This window comes from Ictidomys tridecemlineatus, chromosome 7 (genome assembly GCF_052094955.1).
Source record: "Ictidomys tridecemlineatus isolate mIctTri1 chromosome 7, mIctTri1.hap1, whole genome shotgun sequence".
In the NCBI taxonomy this organism is placed as follows: Eukaryota; Metazoa; Chordata; class Mammalia; order Rodentia; family Sciuridae; genus Ictidomys; species Ictidomys tridecemlineatus.
In genome coordinates, this window is record NC_135483.1 from 156,100,902 (window position 1) to 156,121,617 (window position 20,716).

Below are 20,716 nucleotides of genomic sequence, written 5' to 3' on the forward strand. Positions count from 1 at the left end.
ACCTATACCCATAAGATCATGAAAAAGCTTAAATAGTACTTCATATATAATAAACATTCATAAATGTTAGCTTCCATTATTTTCTGCTCTTGCCAGAATAAACGCTGAGACCAGGATATGGCATCCCCTAGAGCCAGTCACAAGCTCACAAAAATTCTTGTTGAATGAATACTTTATGCAATCGACTACACTCTCCGCCCTCGCTGTACGTTTAACCAGAAATACAATTTAAATTGCATTCTTAGTGGGATACCCAGGATCTCTTCAGCAAAGCGCCAGATACCCCGCAGTGCCTTGCTAGGAGGGTGTTTTAGCCTCTGTGAGTTGGTGAAACTCACCACGTTCTTTCCCTCCCTTCTCTCCCAAGTCAACTGAGGACAGTCGATCAAGACTGTGACTTGAGACACTGTGATAGAGCCTTTATAGTGTTAGCCTTGTGTCTGGCTCTTAATAAGCGCTCAATAAATGATGGCTAGTACTATCTTCAGATCAGACGTCCCTCTACTCCCCATCTCAAGTCTTCTTCCTCGCCGTGGCCTGAATTTTTTGCATGGGGAGAAGGGGTCTCGGTCGGAAGCCTGTGTGGGTGGGTGGGTAGGTGCTGGTGGTGGTGATAATGGCCGGGCGGGCTGGAACCTCGACCTCCGCTTTCCCCTTCTTAGTGCGCTTCCCAGCCGGGTCGGGTCCCGGGTCCCCCGGGGCCGCCAGGGCGGGCGGGAGGCCGGGAGGAGGAGGCCGACGCATCCGCCGCCGCCGCAGGAGGCGGAGCGCTGCACCTGGCGGACGGTCCTCGGCGCTCGGCCCTGAATCGGGTCCAGCCGGTAGTGAACGACTGCAGCGACCGTGAGGACCCAGCACCAAGAAGAGCAGCTGCTGGAGAAGGTCGCCCCGGCGGGCGCGCTCGGCCCCGGCTGTCGGTCGCCCCACCCAGCCGGCATCCCTCAGCCCCGCCGCGCCCCGCCCCACCCCGCCCGCCGCAGCCCCCAGGAACGAGCGACTCGCCAGAGATGGTGCGCACCGCCCCGACAGCCGCCGCCCCGGCGCCCGGAGCTGCCGCCCCGCGCCCCGGGGACAGGGCTCCCCGCGCCCCGCGCAGCTGAGCGCCGCCGCCGAGGCAGGTGAGTCGGTGCCGGGTGCGCGGGGAGGGGGCGCGCTCGGCGGGGGAGGCCCCGCAGCCCCGCCCTGGCCTCCCCCGCCGGGGACGCGCCGCGCGGGAGGGCGGGGACCCTTCGCCGCGCACACCTGCTGTCGGGGAGGGGGCTTGGGAAGGGGCCCGAGGGAGCGCGCGTGGGCGTTTCCGCGCCCACCACGGTCGCCAGCCGCTCGCTCCCCCCCTCCCCTGGGCTCGGGTGTCTGTTGTCATCTTTGTAGGGTGCTGGGGGAGGCTGCCGTCAGCGCCCCCCGTGTGCCGGGCGCCGGCAGCACTTCCGCAAACGTAATTGGAGTCGGGAAAACAAAGGCGCTGCCCAGGGAGCCCTCGCCCGACGCCAGTTGCCGCCGGAGAAGGGGGATGAGGGATGGGCCCGGGTGTCCAGGCCCTTCTCGGCCCAGCCCCACTTGCGTCCTTGGCACAAACGTCTCTGGGAGAAAGGCGGAGATGAGAACCTCCACACAGTCCCAGTGACAAGGACATGGCCCTGCTTTGGCAGAAGGAGGAAATTGATATTGTCAGTCTCCCCAGGTGAATATATACGGGGGAAAAAGCCTTTTCTCAGGCCTGCTACCTAGGAGAAATTCTACCCTTCGCGCTTCCTTCTGTACTTGAATTTAGTGATATGTCCCTGAAGCCCTTTTGAGATGGTAATGGGGGTTGCTAGTTCTTGTGAGTCTTATTTATTCCATACCCAGTAATTTACCTGTAAATTTAAGTAGTAAACAATTCCAAATGCACCTCCCCCTTTCTTTTATCCCCTCCTCACGTGGACACACACAGGTGGATTAATAACCCTTCAAGCAGGCACACGATGCATTTTGCTACTCCCACATGCATTAGGAACAGCAAACATTTCCTTTAATCAAAAAATGTTTAATAAGTATCACACAGTACAACTGGAACCTATGATACCTGGCCTATGAATAATAGAAAATAATCTTTAAGAGTGAAGGCTCAAATCCAAATAGTTTGATGCCCTTGGGTTCTGGGTCCCAGTTTTCTCTCACTTGTGGAAAAAAAAAAAAAAAAGATGGTTGGGTAGTGTAGTGACTAAATTTTCCTTTGCCTTTTCTAGAAGTTTAGTGATAATCTAACCTTTTTAGTGTAGATGGATGTGAAGAGTAGGTGGACATATATATAGTTGACTAACAGCATGTTATGAAAAGAGATGACTATTTGGTAGGTCCCAGATGTGAGCAGAACATCTCTTCCCCAAGACCTGTGCATTAGCCAACTAAAGGTGTAGTATCTCTGACTGCCTTGTTAAACAAAAGGAGAGGTTAGAGTTTTCAATGGGAAGCTTGACTTTTGATACTTGGTCACTGGCAGACAAGGGGAGTGTTTTCAGTTATTTCGTGGTAGTTGATTGGATGGTATTTATCACAACTTATAAGTAAAATTCAGCATTGCTTGGGAAAAGGTTGGAACATTAATGAGCCCAGTGCAACAAGATGCTCTGGGGGAATAGACTATTTCAAAAAAATTTAAATAATAGTGACTAAGGGTGTTTATAATAATTTATTTTTAAGGTACCTTCTGTGTACAAATAAGGTAAGTATAAAACCATGAAGGCATACTGAAACAAAAAGACAAAATAGTAAGGTTTTCAGGTATTTGGTCATGTGAATATTGGACTGTGAGTTTCATCATGTATAATTACTGGATTATTAACAGTAGTAAGGCACTTTTTTTTTTCCCAGACCCAGGATTGAACCCAGAGGTGCTTAACCACTATGCTACATCCCCAACCCTTTTACTTTTCATTTTTAGGCAGGGTCTCACTAAGTTGCTTAAGATCTCACTAAGTTTCTGAGGCTGGCTTTGAACTTGTGATACTCCTGCTTCAGCCTCCTGAGTTGCAGGGATTGCAGGCATGCGCCACCACACCTGGCAATAAGACACTTTTGAGTATTGATATTCAACACACCATCTTAACACCATTTATTTTTAAATATCTGAAAATATTTTTCTCTAATTAAAAGGAAGCTCAAAAAATTTAAGTAATTCTATACTAACCACAATCAGGAAGAGATGCAATTAGGTTTGGACCCTGTGTGTCCTGGCTCCAAAGTGTGGGAAATTTCCACTTGGTGTCTCTCCCTACTCAGGATCATTAAACCTTACTACCTAGGCAAATGCTTTCCTTTTCTTTTTGCCTTTGAAAATTAACTTTATTTCAACATACATATATTACATATGGTAACATCCATGTAGGATAATCTACGTATTTATAATGGAAATATCTATATCTATATATATAAATATATAGAGATATATATCAGAACATGAATATTTTACCATTTGTTCTAGTTTTAGACTTCAGTCAATGTAAAAACTAATTTGTCAGAGAAAAATTTAGTATTAGACCAGTAGGGTTTTTTCTTGCTTCTTTTGATATTCATTAATTCTTTTAAAATTTTATTTATTTATTTATTTTTTTTATTAATTCTTTTTTGGGGGAAGGGTACTGGGGATTGATCAGGGGCATTCAGCCACTGAGCCACATCCCCATCCTATTTTGTATTTTATTTAGAGAAAGGGTCTCACTGAGTTGCTTAGTGCCTTGCTTTTGCTGAGGGTGGCTTTGAACTCAAGATCCTCCTGCCTCAGCCTCCTGAACCGCTGGGATCACAGGAGTGTGCCACTGCACCCACCTTTTTCATTAAATCTTGATAGAATGTTCTCATTATGGGGAAAGGGAGAAATACAATAAATGCATAGTCAAATGCTAGTCACTTTGGTACATTGGCATGGGAAAAATCAAGATATATTAAGTGAACAAAGCAACTTGCCGAAGAGATTTGTATACATTTACTTAAACCTGCTTACAGGTACATACATATCTCCTTGTCCCCAAACTGTCAAGAGTGGCTATCTTAAGCAAGTGGGATGGGGTGGAATAAAAGGATGTTTTCCCCTTTTTACTTATAAAGTTAGGTTTGGGCTTTAAAATTTTAAAATAATCATATGTTCTTTTATTATGTAAACTAAAAAGGGAAACAAAGAATAGCATCAGTTCACTTTATAAAAATCCAAAGTGAGAGGAAATTGAGTGTGCCTAAATTCTATAATTTAAGCAAGTGAAATGAATCTCAGGAGATCAAAGTGGAAGACAGTGGTCTTGGAACTGCAGATGTGGGAGCAAAGAGTGAAGAGTCTTATAACTGATTTTTACTTTTTCTAAAGTGTAGCATATTCTGCAGCTCCCCAGTTTTCCTCCTCTGTATGAATGCTCTGGTGCATACCACAGTTCATCTGTTTAAGACTAGAGGGTAAGAATTCCTTTCTTCCTGGTCTTGCTGGTGGCTACAACCATGGGAGCATTATTGTTCCCTACAGAACAACCTGCTTGAAGCGGGAGTTGGAGGAATCAGTTTACCTGTTGTGTCATCTTATGAGATTGACACTCCAGATGACTTTAGATGTAATTTTACTAACAACTTCAGGAGCAGCAAGTTATCAAGTTAATTTAATCTGATGCATACATATTTATTTAATACAATCCCATAATTCTGCTCAGTTCTATGTAAAATTAATAAAAATTAATGCTTAGAATCTTTAAAAATTCATAGAACCAAATATATTCAGACTTTCCAGAACCAAGAAAACACATGCTTCTTATATTTTATATGTGAAAGAAATCTGAATAAACTTGGTTCATTATAAACATAGTAGAAGTCCTGAGAAAGATAATTATAAAGTTATTTTGCAGAGGAGATATTGACAATTTGAGGTGATATTGAACATTTTAAGGTTTTTCTTGATTCAGGAAACTCTAGGTCTAGTGTACAATTCAACCCTAGCACAGATTCCATTTGTGTAAAACTTTATTCCTCAAAGCAAAACTACCAAGGCATTTCCCAGGGCACAACATTTTGGATTCCTAGGAGAAACATATATACAACTGACATGAATTCTCTGTGGGACAAAGAAATAACCTTAGTGCCTTCACCAAGAGTGTTCGATTTGGATTTAAAATCCCTCCATGGTTAGTTTTCCAACATTGCTGTCTATGGGAATTTACTATACTGGCATTTTTGGGGTGAAAGGGATTTGTATCAGCTTGACTTATTCTCCTAAATCTTGAATGACAAGTTATCCAGTACTTAGCTCCATTGTTGGATTGAGTAACCTTTGCTTTGTAGCTGTGTTTGGATTTTTATATTTGGAAAATATCAATTGTTTTGTAAAGTGACACTGTCTCAAGTTCATTGGCTGGGCAACTTAGTCATTTGCTAAGACACATGATGTTTGATTTGTTGGTACAGAGATCAAAACAAAACTTTCTTTTAAAAAAATGTGGAAAAACTAAATCCGGAGTTTAGGTGATATGTATTAATATGTGTCTGCTATAGATATTGCGACTCTGATTGCTAGTTTGTGTCTCTAAAGAGCACATGTACATCCTCTACTTCAGCACCAACAGAAACTAAGCCTGACAGCCAGTTGTTTTGTACATTCAGAGGAGCAGCCATCTGCCTTGGTCCAGTATGTAAGTGTAACTGAGCCATGGATATGCTGACAATTGTGTTGAAAGCAGGTTAACATTTGAAAATGTAAACGAGAGCTCTCTGTTACCTCATGACCTTGTGGTCCTGCTGCATTTTAGATGCGGGGGCCAGGGTGGAATGAGAGAGAATTCCAAAGATAGAAGAAATTCAGACTAGTAGAAAAGCCATATTTAAAGAGGTGAAAAGGATTGAGTTAAGGAGGTCAGGGACACCTTTCTTGACACTTGTTGGAGGAATCCAAAACAAGGAATCCTTGACACTTGAGAATGGGAGACTAATTCAGGAAACATTCTGCAAATAGAAAATAGGAAAGTCCAACTTTGAATGACGCTGACAAACTGTTTAATAGTGTTTTGATCTGAGACCAAGAGTGAGACTAGGGAAACAGACAGAGAGATGGGAGCACCATGAGTCAGCTGTGGGCAGAGGAAGCTCTGGTGTGGCTTTGTGGAGGATAAAAAGGAGAATTAGAAAGAGGAACTGGTGCTGTCTGAACAAGCCTGATTTGCGGGTTAACCATGCCAAGGGAAAGTGAGTAACGAGTCTGGACTAGTAGTTGGCTGCCTGTGTAGGGTTACTAGAGCGAAGTCAGGTGCCCTCTACTTTCCACATGGCTAGCAGCATCAGCTTCAGTAAACCTATGCACTGAATGCACCCTGAGCCCCTCTGCCATGGTGGGTAAAGAGGGAAGAATTACCTTGGAGGAGTGGGTCCTTGTGACTCGTGTTGCCCATTCTTTTCTCATAACTGTTCTGGACACTTTTAGGGACAGAGGTTCAGATAGACTGTAGTAGGTTCATTGAAAAATGAGGTTCCATTCATATAGAGCAAAGCAGGAAGCCCCCATACTAAACAAATAAAGCCAGACCATACAAAGTGGCATGCACACTACTTGGAACTTTTAAGAAATGCACTGCTTTGATAAGCAGGACTTGATCCGGAGAGTCACACTTCGTTAGCTATTATGAGGGCCTTTAATTCTGTTTAAAATAATGTCTGTGGAATTGTGTTTCATGAAAAATCGTGTTCCTTTATAAGAAAGGAACCTTTATAACCCAATTCACCTTTTAAGAAAGCTTAAATAAAAGACTTTGTGATATTTTCAAAAGGATAAAAATGACACACATTTTATTATTCATATAATGAGTCTCCCTATCACAGGTGTAAGATCTTTGCAAAGTTCAGAGCCTTTGTAACTGTCCCTTTCAGTCATTTCTACTAAGAACCACAAGGCATTGGTGAGTAATCACACTTTAGCCAGAACTCCAGGATAAATGATGTCCCAGATGTCACTAAGATGTCTCATATTTAACAATGACTTTTTAAATATGCATTTTAAAAGAGAGAAGTGCTCACTGAAGAAAAATCCAACCCAGTATAAAAAATATTAACATAAATTCTAGTTTTAATATACAGAGTTAACACCTAGTAACATTTTTATATTATTTCTTCAAGTTTTTTTTTAAAAAAACATATTTCATTTGCAGTGCATAAATTTACAGGTATAAACTCTCACTTTACATGGAGGATTGTGTTCTGCTTTTTTCACTTAGTGTGATACATTTTCTTGTGTAATTAAGTTATATTTTCCCATCATATAGATATGATTTTAATTTTTCTCTAATATGGATCTACCAAGATTCATTTAACTTCCCCTATTATTAATTGCTTACTTTGTTTCAGTTTTGATTATTATACAGGTCTGTAACCTTAAGGTTCTTAAGGTAAATATGGTTACCTTGAATCTTTGCTTCCTAGAAAGTTTATACTTCTATTCTTAGTGAATGAAGGTGCCTATCAATCCTCAACCTCATTAGCACTGAATACTTTTATTTTAAAAAGTACCAATATAGCATGTATGTTGAAGTATATTTTTTATTTAGTAGGCTACATAATAAAACATTTTTCTGAAAGTAATTATGTCATTAGAATTGATGGCACATTTCAGCTCTCAATTTATCAGAACTCTAATAGCATAATAAACAAAATTAAACAATGTTAGATTACACATATGGAATGTTCTAAGGATATAAATTATTCTCTTAGACTGTTGTGTATTTAGGGAGTGAAGGTAAAGATCATTGACAGTAGCTTCTTATCTATAGGAAAATGTTTTTAAACTTTGAAGTCTATATTCTGATTTAAATGGTGAACTCAAAACAGTTGTGTCTTTCTTCTAAAGCTCCTGTACATTTCTATATAAAATGTCTTGTCCTATGAGTAGATTATGCTTTCCTTAAGCCTCTTAACTTCCTCAGTGTCTGGTATCAGAAGAATCAAGTGATAAGACCTGTCTTTTATTGAACAAGCATTTATTAAGGACCCATCATAAATACAGTGTTATAATAATATGTAGGGTAGTACTATAACCTAGTGTTATGTTACTAATACTTAGAATTATGTTTTTATTTCTCATTATAATTTTTATTTTTTTACAGTCTGAATTTTCTATGTTCCTAGTATTTCGTGTTCCTGGACCCATAGTCTTATAGTAATTGTATTTACTGAAGTCAGTCCTTTTCTGAAGAGATTTGAGGAAAAAAATTGTGTGTTTGTGTATGAAAGAGGGATTCACATAACTGAGTTTAAAAACAGTCCCTAAAATCATTCAATTGAATTGTAATTTGTCTTTTTTAAAAACAGATATACATTCTATATAAATTGTTTTCACTTTTAAGATATAACAAACTTATTGAGGAAGGTATTCCTGTAAAACTTTAAATAATGTTTTTCAATTTCAATGCCAATCTTTAAAAAACCCTTTGTTTTATATTATGAAAAGACAAGAGGTGCTGGGGCAGTAGCTCACATGGCTTGCATGTGTGAGGCACTGGGTTTGACCCTCAGCACCACATAAAAATTAACAAAGATATTGGGTCCATCTCCAACTAAAAAAAATATTAAAAAAAAAGACAAGAAATCTAAGGTTTTCCATGTCAGTTTACTAGCAAAGAAAGAAATTTATATTCATTAAAATAACAAATAATTTGGTAATAGAGACAACTTTCAGATGGTCCTTGTAAACTTGCTGGGCTCCTGGTTTTGCTGTGGCCTGTGATGGTGCTGATCAGGTTTCATCCTTCCCCTTCCTCTCCCAACCTCTTGCCTGTCTGATTACCTGTGAGAAGTTTGAAGACAGCATCCTGTGGATTTTCCATGTGATCATAGTTGCTCTCCTAGGATCCCCTGAGAAAGTACATGATGGTAGAAAGATAATAAGATTTGCATTAACATTTATTAGAGAAATAAATATATGAAGGTAGCATGAATAAACATTTGAAAACAAATAGAACGTGAACACGAGATATGCTTTTTTAGGGCTTTCAGAGATCCCTGGTAATAATTCATGGCTGCCACAGGTTGGTATTGTCGTCCTGGGGGAAGCAAGTGGCTGGTGACCCCAGGCTCATTGCTGTGACTCCTGGCTGGAAAGGAAGGAGTAGAATCTCAAGCTCTGGGTGGAGATGCCTTGGAGAGATGTGTTGGTAGCATCCCAGATGGAAAAGTGAAAGAATTTCCCCTTAAAAATTATGTAGACTTTAGGTTCTTAACACTGTTAATTCAGTAACCTGAGCACTCCTATTATTTGTAATATTGGTTCAATGGGGAAATGGTTTCTAAGCTTCAATAATTGAAGTACAATGAGTTTTTGAAACCCTGCCTGTTCATTTAGTTACCATGAAAAGCCATTTCATTGCCCACCTGGCTATTGATCTGTGTTTAGGAACAGATGATGAAAATACATTGCTTCTACATTCACAAAGGCCTCTGTGTGCCCCTTAAATCCCTACATTGTTTTCCATCTTCAACAAATGCATGCACAGTATCAACTGCAAATTCAATTTACTATCTTGAACATCTGTTGAATTTTTTTGGCTAGAGAAACTCACAAGATATAAATACTTTCCCTTTTTTGTGGTGGTGGTGATTGAACCCAGGGTGTGTGCTAGGCAAGTGCTCTACCACTGAGCTACATCCCCAGCCTCAATAGAGGTATCTTTTGTAAAACATTTTTTTTTTCATGTTATAATAGGAACTGTTTCTTGTTCCTCAGGCTGGTCTTGTTTTAAGACAGGAAGTTTATTTGAAAGTACAAAGAAATGTGATTCTGGGGCCTATTTCAGATTTATGTATTTTTTGGTGGGGGTACCTGGGGTTGAATTCAGGGGTACTCAACTGAGCCACATCCCCAGCCTTATTTTGTATTTTATTTAAAGACAGGGTTTCTCTGAGTTGCTTAGCACCTTGCTTTTGCTGGGGCTGGCTTTGAACTTATTATCCTTCTTCCTGAGCTTCCCAAGCCGCAGGGATTACAGGCATGTGCCACCTTGCCTGGCCAGATTTATGTTTTAAACTGTGGTATATTGATACAATATTTAATCAGAAGCCTAAAATAAATAAATAGGAGTCTGTTTCCATGATGATTAATTAAGTCTAAAGGGCCCAAGTTGTAATTTTTAACATTGGCATTTGATTATTTTTTTCAACAAAGTTAAAGTGAAAATCCACTTGACTTTTATTCCTAAAGCCACCATTACACTTAAAAGCTATCTTTCAGCCTTAAGAGATCAAAACAGTTCATTCCTTTTTACTCTCTCAGCAGATTGAAGGGAAATGTTAGGGAGGGTTTCAACTCCTTTCTTGCAGATTTGTGATGTTACAAATGTAAGTAAAATGCTTCTACAGACGTTTATATTTTAAATGAGTAGTTATTTCTGGCCCAGAGGTACTCAACTATAATTCCAATTAATAACACAACAGTGTGTTTTCTAGCAAGCAGTGACCTCACCTTACACTGGGCTGTGGACTGGGAGATAGACAAGAGCACAAATCTGTGAGCATTGACAGGTCAGATGCTAGATGGTGCCAAAGAATTTTAGAATACTTCCTTGGGAGAACACTTTTGGAATAATTGCAAAATAAATAGCATATCCTGGAATAAAACCACAGTGACGACTACCACTACCAAATGTTCATATGTTGCTTTTGAATTAACAAAACACTTTTTCATATATTATTTCATTTAAGCCCAGAATTTCTCTGTGGGTCAATTCACTTAGTTTTGTGTTTTTTAATCACCATTTTATGATGAGGAAAATGGAGCTTGAAGTGGCACTGATCTGTCAAGACCAGGAGAAATACTGAAACTTCTTTCTCCTCTATTTCCTAAAATTACTCTCTGATCACATTAAACTTTAATAAAAATCCTATATTTTCATCAAATGCTTACCAAAAATAACCAATATTTGCAAGAGCTTACAGAAGTAAATGGAAATATGCAAAGCACTAGATTCCTCTCTCAAGGAGTTTATAATCTTTTTGGTTGGATAAAAGATATCCATAAAATGGCCAAGTGTGGTGGCCCGTGCCTATAATCCCAGCGACTCAGGAGGCTAAGGCAGGAGGATCACGAGTTCAAAGCCAGCCTCAGTAAAAGCAAGGTGCTAAGCAACTCAGACCCTATCTCTAAATAAAATACAAAATAAGGCTGGTAATGTGGCTCTGTGGCTGAGTGCCCCTGAATTACAAAGTTCTGGAAGTTTTTCTTGCCTTTAGAATTAAGGCCACACACTTAAATAAGAATTTGAATGTCAGGGAATTCTTAGTAGGTGTTGCAGTAGCAAAACCCTGCGGTCTGTTTTCTGTAAATGTGGTCATGCTCTTCTCCTGCTTCATTCACATCAGTGGCTCCCCATTGCTCTCAAAATAAAGAATACCTAGAGGTTCTCAGTGTTTATCAAGCACTGTGCTAAGAGTCCAACATGCATGATATGCTTTCACCCTCACAGCTGTCGAGAAGGAAAGGTGTTCTGATGAGCCTCACCTGTAGGTGAGGAAACTGAGATGTTAAAAGCTTTTCCAGAACCTCAAAGCTAGTCAGTGATTCCTGTCTCTGCCAGTCTCTTCCACTTCTCAGGAACCCCTTGGCATTTACACAGGTCTCTGGATCAGCACCCTATTCTTCTTCTGGGTTGCTCTACACATCCTGTAAGGCTTCCTCAAGATCCCACCCCAGGGACTTCTGCATTACAGTGTCCGTTTCTGGTTTAACACATGGCATGGTATGTTGTGGTTCTTTGCCTTCAAGTCTCTCACCATTGGGCTTGAGAGTAGGAATTGCATGGTCTTTGCCCTGTGAACTGTGGGTCACCAACAGCATATGCCATCTAATGGTTATTGCTACATTTATAGCTGTTGGGTTAAAAAAAAATCTTCATTTTCAGTGTAAGTTACTAACTTTGTGCTTTGTGTTGAATCCTCTTTCAGCCTGACAGTCAGACCCTCTGTCATCTGTGGCTGTCTGGTGGTCTCAGAGGTCCACAATCCTAATATAAATCTTTTAAAGAAGCACTATTTCTTCTTCATTTCCCATCTTGGAATAATTTCCCCACTCCTACTTGCCTAAGGAAAACCCTTTCCATCTTTCAAGGTCAGTCTAAGTCCCTCTTTCTGTTGCCACCCCCTGTTTGAAGTATGGACTCTTCACTCAAGTCCAGAAGTTCCCACGGTCTGAAGCACCTTTTTTTCTGTTGTTCATTACACAGTGCTAAGTGGCTGGCTTCTTTCATTATTCCTCTGATTCTAGTGATTTAACTTTTTCCACATCATTAAATGTTTCCTTCTATTTTGGATTCATCTTGTCTACTATAAAGCAAGTCATTGGGACCTCAGACCAAGTATTTTGCATCTCTGCCTAATAACTGTGTAGTGCATAGAGAGGTAGTATCTTTTAAAAGCATAGGCTATATGGGTTTGAATCCCAGCTCTTCTACTTGTTTCCAGTGTAAACATAGGCTAGTTATTTGCCTTTTCTGTACCTCTATTTCCTCACCTGTAATGAAGCACAGTAATCATATCTACCCTGGGGAACTGCCGTGAGAATTAAATGAGTTAACATCTGTTAAGCCCATGGTGTTAAGTGTTATGCTGTAGTTAGTAATAATAATGATGGCAAAATAGTGCACTAAATCCTTATTCAAATACAAATATTATGAAAATGGAGCAACATTATATTTGTCATCTGTTTGTCATCTAGCAGACAAGTTTGACTAGGAGCTTAGGAAAGGTCCTCCAGGAGTGACAAGTGTGACAGGTTCTGTTTCTGGGAGGAGTTTCAGTCCCAGTTCAATGCTATTGGTAGCAGTTAGGGAGAGTCTGGGGGCAGCACCAAGTGCCTGGAGGGCTCAGGCTGAAAACTGGACTGACAGAAGTAGGACCAGTTCTGCCCTTCACAGTTTCTCTCAGCCATAAAGAAGCCTTGTCACAATGCCTGGGAGGAAGAGGAAGATTCCAAAATAGCCACTTGTACACTTTGATGTCTTTGTACCCTGTGTGACTGTTATAAAGCCAATTTTTAATTTTTTTTTTCATGACATCAGCCAAATGTCTAGCAGATGCTAAAGCAATCCTGATTTAAATAAAGATCTGTGGGGTTGATATTGCATTCTGTACCTCTGAAGAAAGCTCTGTTCTAGAAAATGCTAGGGGTTGAACTGAATGTTCAGGAGTGTTGTGTGTAAGTGCCAGGACTCTTACAGTGATTTCTCATAGTCTGTGCTGATAATAAATTACAGTGGTTGTTAGAGTCCTGCTCTGGGACTCACACTGCTCCTAGACATTGAGAATGGTCAGTAATGGTTGGCAAGGTAGAGCTAGCTCCTAGGGTTCAAGAAATACTCTTCCCTGTGTTGCAGCTTCAGTTATGGGCAACATTTGAGTTATGATGGTAGGGGCACAGGAAGAATGCCCCTTGCCTGTTCCCCATGGATTGTGTCCTTTATATCACTGTTATCTCATTGCTATATCATAGCACATGTTATCATTATGTTTGTAAATCTGATCTTTGCAATTATTACTTTAAATAACATATTCAGGTCTAAGGGGTTTTTTTTCCTTTCAAAGATTTAATCCATTTCTATACTCATATATTTATGGATCACAATACATGTTCAAGTCATTTTTAATTTAAATACCTAATGAAGAAAGCTATCAATCTGAACAAGAATGGTTTTATTGTCTCTCATCAATAATTCAAAAATACTTGCTAATTGAATGATTCACAATAGGTACTGGTAGGATGACTTTTCAGGTTTTAAAAGGCTGTGTTCTATTTTCACAGTGGTGGTGTTGATGAATATCATTCAAGTTTGCTGGATGAGAAAACTTTTCAGGTTATCTAGAAAATAAACCAAAGTCCCTGTTACCAATTAGGATCAACTGCAAATTGGCAATAGCGATTTCCCAGAGAGATTCATAGATTTCTGAATATTTGAAATGTCTTCTATTTTTAAGGCCTTATTTTTTTTAAGCTTCATGATTAGAAGTTTAAAATACAAGCTGAATGGATTCATGTTTATTGAATCAGTCTGCTCAAGCTGCTCTAACAAAACACCATACATGGTCTAGGTGGCTTAAACAACAATTTGTTCTCAGAGTGCTAGGAGGGACTAAGAAGTTAAAGATCAAAGTGCCAGTTACTTAGTTCCTGGTAAAGGCCTATTTCCTGACTTGTTAGATGTCTCTCTCTCACTGTCCTCACATGGCCTTTTCTTATCAAATGATGTGGAAAAGAGAGATCTGTCTGTCTTCCAGTTCTATAATTGCACTAATTCCATCATGAGGATCCCACCTCCAAGACCATTTTTAAAATCTAAGGTCCTATATCTCCATATAAAGTCACCTTGGTATACTTATAAATTTGGGGGGACATGGACATTCAGCCTATATCAGCCTCTTAATCTGCCCCCATTTTGTAAACATGTGAAGGATCTTGTTCAGAATATAAATATTTTACCATTCCTTATACTTGCTTTATCTGTACTTGACATGACGAGTTAAATTTTATGATTAAATTCAGCAAAAGATAAACTACTTTGGAACATATTTTAGTCTCATTAAAATACAGAAATGTTTTTGGTTTGTTTCTTTTGTCCTTGGTCCTGTGATTATATGGGTGACTATAATTACTCTTTATTTTATTACTATTTAAATATGATTTCCCCATGTTTTGATTCCTTTTCATTAAAATCTAAATGTGAAAATATCAAGTCTAAAAATTAATGTCCTGAATTTAAACTCAAGAGTTTTTGTTTGTATTTTTGGATTTGAAATTAATATAAAAGTTACCAAGTGTGACTTTCATATAAAAAGTACTGAACATTATGTTAGGGGACATTACTTTGCAATTGTTGATACTTTGAGAACTAACTTAACATCTGGACTTCTGTAACCAAAGAAACCTGAATAACTCTGTGATGGCCAAATTGAAGAAAGTAGAGAGGAAAGACTGTTTGAGAGAATGTCATTTGTCAAGGTATAAACTGACTTCCTAATGTAAGGTATCTTGCAGCTTCAGATGAACATTTGGGCCTCAGTTCTTCATCACCACTTGAACTGTTTAAGGAATTATGCCTCTTACGAGAACTTTGTGTCCTTCTCTGACCTACTTGGTAAAGTCTCAACAGTTGATTGATGAGGGATAAATAAAGGCCACCAAAGGGCCCCTGATTAGAATTCATGTAGTCAGATATTTTGTGCAATTCTGAAAAATATTTTTAGTCACTTTTGGAAAGGTTTTCTTGTCTCTTGCAGGGCCAAAGCTCATATAACTGGAGATTTCTTTTTCTTTTTTAAATTAAATTTATTTTTAACTGACCCTTAACAACACAAATGTTTACATATCAATGAGTACTTTGGGTCACTTGATACCTGTGTACATTGCCTAGTTCAAGCATATATATCTCATTTATCATTTCGTTTATTTTTTCCTTTTTCTTTTCTTTCTTTCTTTCTTTTTTTTTTTTTTTTTGTACTAGGGATTCAACTCAGGCACACCCAATCACTGAGCCACATTCCTGTACCTATTTTGTATTTTATTTAGAGACAGGGTCTCACAGAGTTGCTTAGCACCTTGCCATTGCTGAGACTGGCTTTGAACTCATGATCCTTCTGTTTCAACCTCCGGAACCCCTGGATTACAGGTGTGTATCACTGTGCCCGGTTCATTTATCATTTCTTTATGGTGAAAACTTTCGTTATATTTCTACTTTTTTAAAATGTACAATTCATTGACTTTTATATTTTAAATGGGAGTTATTCATGCACAAAAGTTTAAAAAAATGAACCAGTTTACAAAGTTTGATTTTTTTTTTTTTAAACTTTGACTCAAACCAGTCATGAAAAACAAAAAGCCCTTCAGACTTATGTGCCTTCCCTTCTGGTTTATCCTTCCAGGAGCTGCTTTCTACCTGTTTGGGGATTGTCTTTATATTCCTGTTTCTCAACTTTTGGATGTGAGGATTATCTGTTCTTGCTGTGGAAGGTTGTGAAGTTGACTCCCTTCCTGCCCTTAGAGCTTTATCTGCCCAGCCATCTCATTTCCTGCCTCTCCAGTGTAGTTGTGTGGCAGATTTGGGTTGTTTAGTATTCACTGTTTACATAGTGTGACTATAATCACAGTGGGAGATGTGTAGTAAACTATGATTGTTTTTTCTGTGCAATTTTTTTGTTTTCTTGTGCAACTTTTTTTTTTAACTTTATTTACCACTGATTCATCCTTGAATGCATCAATTGTCTAAATTGTCTAAATTACCCTCTAGGACCTGCTCAGGTGTGTTGGTGTTCCACACCAGTGTTATTCAGCTGAGGGTCTGTCCTGGGCCCCAGTTAGATTCATTGTCTCTCATGTCTGGCACATAGTTGTCATCTGGGATCTTCAATCACCATCATCCCTATTCTCCCTTTGCTTGTCTTCCTGTTTCTAGCTCTTATTTGCTGCATTCTGTTTCTTACTCTCTTGATTTATCCCATTGGTGTGCTAGAACATAACCTTGAGAAAGGGAAAAACAAGAGATCCGTTTTGTGAGAAATCACTTGTATAAAATATCTCTATTTCATTGATGTTATGTGCTCCTTAACTCTTCCTAGCTTAGGTTATGATTATAATGTAGGTATAGGTGTGCACCTGCACATTTTCCTTTCAGTGGGTTTAGGGAAGGAGCCAAATTAGATGTGTTTAATCTGCCCAGTTCACCCAGAAATGCCATATAACTGTATAAATTTGAAACACAACAAACATTTCTTTTGGTTCCGAGCTCAAGAAATAAAATAAACTAGGAAATAGTTCAAAGGGGAATTACTTCTCATTTTGAGGTAACAAAGTGGAATTGGAGCTGATGAACTGGGAAGGTAGAGGCACTGATGATGGAAGCCAAGTCACCTTAGAGTGTGGAAGAACTCGTCTTTCATAGCTGTGCAGCAGAAGCTGGACTTTGCTTTTCTTCATGTCTTCTCAGGGTGGGGAACTTTTCCTTTTACCATAAAGAAAATCAAGATTTGGAAACTAGGTAGAAGTGGTGGCTGTACAATACTGTGAATAGACCAAATGCCCCTGAATTGTTTATTTTAAAATGGTTGAGTTTATGTTATGTGAATTTTACCTCAATTTAAAAAAAAAAACTACCAAAATGCAAGAAAATTTTCAAAGCTAGAAACTATTTGACAACTCACTTCTGAGAATAAGATAAATGGACTTAATTATACAGACCTCATTAACTTGTGTTTCTGTTGTCTGCTGAAGGGCTTTGTAGACATTAAAAATGTTTACATGCATTATTCTGGAATATTTTCAGAATGTTAATTCATTTGAGAAAATAGAAGGCAAGATATTACAAGGATTGTCAAGTAAAATTGGTATTTCTCTATCAGAGAAAGTAAAAGGAGTTAACAAAACTTTAGTGGATATGCCTTTTAACTTCAGAAGTGTTCATTGAACTAGAGGACACAACTTGTGAGGCAAGACCTCTTGACTCTTTGACCATTTGTCTATCAGAAGAAAGTGGAAATTTTGGTGTAATATGATGCAGTTCCTATAAATTTATACCACTGTACATTGCTGATCTTTCATATGAAACAACTGTGTCCTAAAAAGGTTTAATAATATTATCTAAAATGTGTCATTGAGCATTTTGGCATTTTGGGCACACTAGATCATGTGACCTGAAGCCATAATCTCAAGGTTCAAATCCTGGCCTTGCCAATTATTAATTAACTCCTCAGGTTTTATTTTTCTCATCTGTAAAACAGACAGAATGATAGGCCTGTTAGGATGAATGTGAATTAATGCATTTAAAGATCTTAAAATGTTACCTGGCACAGAGAAAGTACCCAATAAATGTTCCTTTTTAAACATTAGCAGATTGAATTTGCTATGGTTGGTTGAGTGATTGACTGATGGTGGTAAGGTCTAAACCCAGGGCCTGATGCATATTAGGCAAGCACTCTGCTACTGAACCAGCCTTCAATAAATGTCTGCTACTGGCCCACAATGAATGTTATTACCTATTTTTGATGATGTTCCCTTAAACTGCAAACCCTAAAAGCATATCGGGACTGATGTCTGTAACATTAGCAATGCTTCCTTACTGCTTACTGCTTCCTTACTGCTTACCACTTCCTTACTGGGATGTCTTCTCATGGTCCTTATAACCAACTCCCATTACAGAACACAGTTGGCTTCTTTGTTCTCATTGTGTTTGTCCTGGTGATTAAACACTTGTTTGTTTTTCTCTGAAAACTGAAGGTTTTTAACTCTCTTTAATTACTAAAGATTTTTAGACTCCATAATGCAGTGGTTTTGTAAATCAAGTGATTGTAAAACCAAGAAACTATAAATAGTGTTTATTTTCAGCTCCCTGTATTAGGTTTAAACATAATCCCTATTACTTGTACACTTTCCCTGGGAATCTGTGAAAAGATTGAGAATGATCCTGAGCTATAAACCTGCCACTGAAAGATGTAATGAGTCAGTAGCCATGAAGGGTATTTAAAATTTTAAAGCTATCTTTCTGTACCAGTATTATATGGCTGTAAGTAATAAATGCTAGTTCTCTCTCCAGTTATTTTGTTAGCTCTAATGTGAAACTCATCTTCCTGCATGATGAAGTCCTAAGCTTCCATGTTATGATTTTCATGACTAAGCTGTCTTTAACATTTTGCTTTACAGATCAACAGTCAAGATTTTAAAAGTCATAAGCCTTCTGATGGTGGTGGTGAGCCATGGCGGCAGATGATAAAGTTGCTATCTTAACTGATGATGAGGAGGAGCAGAAGAGAAAATATGTGCTTGCTGATCCCTTCAATGGAATTTCCAGGGAACCAGAACCACCTTCAAATGAAACGCCCTCGTCCACAGAAACATCTGCTATTCCTGAGGAGGAAATAGACTGGATAGAAAAACATTGTGTTAAAATAAACAACGATCTTCTCATTTCCAAGGTTTTTTATTTTTTCTTTTACTCTGCCTATGGTTCTCTTTACCCACTTTTGCCTGTGTATTATAAACAGCTGGGAATGTCGCCAAGCCAGAGTGGACTGTTGGTTGGTATTAGATACTTCATTGAATTCTGTAGTGCCCCCTTTTGGGGTGTGGTTGCAGACCGCTTCAAAAAAGGCAAAATTGTCCTTCTCTTTTCTCTTTTGTGTTGGGTTTTATTCAACCTGGGCATTGGGTTTGTCAAACCTGCTACCTTGAGATGTGTACCAAAGATTCCCCCAACAGCTCACCCCACCAATGCAAGTCACCTGTTAACCGTCTTGCCAACAAATTCTTCTGCTATCTCTTTCCTTACTATATCACCAAAAACGCGTGAGAAAAGGGACTTGTTTCCTCCCAGTGGGCCCCCAGTGTTAGAAACGGGGCCCAACATCTTAGATGCTGATATCCTTACGACAGCTTCAACCAAGGTCCATGAACCCACTCTGCAGCCCCAGATAGATGAAATCACTGACCTTGTGGTGGACTTGAGTCTGAATACAAGCACAGCAACCCTTACCCCCACGGGGAATGTAACCAGGGAGACAACCACTGCTATTGTCACTACCACCAAACCTTTACCTTCTGACCAAGTCACTCTTGTTTATGATCAGCAAGAGGTTGAAGCTATATTCTTGGTGATCTTGGTAGTTGTCATAATCGGAGAATTTTTCAGTGCCTCTTCTGTCACGATTGTAGACACAGTAACCCTCCAGTATCTGGGAAAGCACCGAGACCGCTATGGACTGCAGCGCATGTGGGGCTCCCTGGGCTGGGGCCTGGCGATGCTGTCCGTGGGCATCGGGATTGACTACACCCACATGGAAGTTCTGGTGGATGGCAAGGGGTGTAAGCCCCCTGAGTACCGGAACTACCAGATCGTCTTCATCGTCTTCGGAGTTCTCATGACGATGGCCTTGATTGTGGCCACCCAGTTCCGTTTCCGATACAACCACTTCGCAAACAGTGACAGCAAGGGGAAAGAGGTGGAGATCCCTCAGGTGGAAAGGAACAACTCCACCGAGTCCTCCGAGGAGACACCCACCACCACGAGCCACTCGCAGACCTTCAACTTTTGGGACTTAATCAAACTGCTCTGCAGCGTGCAGTATGGCTCAGTGTTGTTTGTGGCTTGGTTCATGGGTTTTGGATATGGCTTCGTGTTCACCTTTCTCTACTGGCATTTGGAAGACCTGAATGGAACTACGACCCTCTTTGGGGTCTGTTCAGTCCTGAGTCACGTGTCTGAGCTGACAGCTTATTTTTTTAGTCACAAGCTTATTGAATTGATTGGCCACATCAGGTAAGAAAATGCTTACTGTTGATGCCCTCAGCAGTGGAGCTTTGTCATTTTATAGTCTAGAGCTCCTTTTAACATATTTAAGGTATTCTGATTTGGTGTGGGGGTAGGGTTGGGTTGGCAAGGAAGCTATCTTTTGCTCTTTCTCTTTAAAATGGAAACCAAAGGAAGCCAGGAAGGAATAACCTAGATGGATTATTATAGACAAGCAGGCAAACAAAAAATGGCTGCCTCCCCTTGCCCACCACTCTGGAAAGATCAGTAGGCTGTTTATCTGTGTGCTAAGAGATGCTCAAAATAAGTGTTTTCAGGCGTGGGAGCTTAGTGAGCTATATTGTTCCATGGACTTTGAGGAGTCTACCTGAATCAAACATTTATATAGGAAAGTTTCTGTAGATTATTTTTCCAGCCTCCATTTATTCTGAATCAGTTAATGACAA

General features: G+C 39.6%; 1 protein-coding gene across 6 annotated transcripts in view; it reads left to right on the forward strand.

The window, feature by feature from the left end:
• The first annotated feature begins 814 nt into the window (after positions 1-814).
• Mfsd6 (major facilitator superfamily domain containing 6) overlaps positions 815-20,716 on the forward strand; it is a 61,408-nt gene continuing 41,506 nt past the window's right edge. Inside the window, exons 1-3 of one of the 6 annotated variants that reach the window (XM_078017729.1) lie at positions 1,001-1,118; positions 15,545-15,644; positions 18,668-20,279. In XM_078017729.1, the coding sequence (XP_077873855.1) occupies positions 18,721-20,279 (1,559 nt within the window). In that variant the 5' untranslated portion in view covers positions 1,001-1,118; positions 15,545-15,644; positions 18,668-18,720. Of the gene's footprint in view, positions 1,119-1,274; positions 1,682-15,544; positions 15,645-18,667; positions 20,280-20,716 lie in introns of those variants that run through there. The other 5 variants (XM_078017728.1, XM_078017730.1, XM_078017727.1 and 2 more) reach the window with 5 other exon arrangements.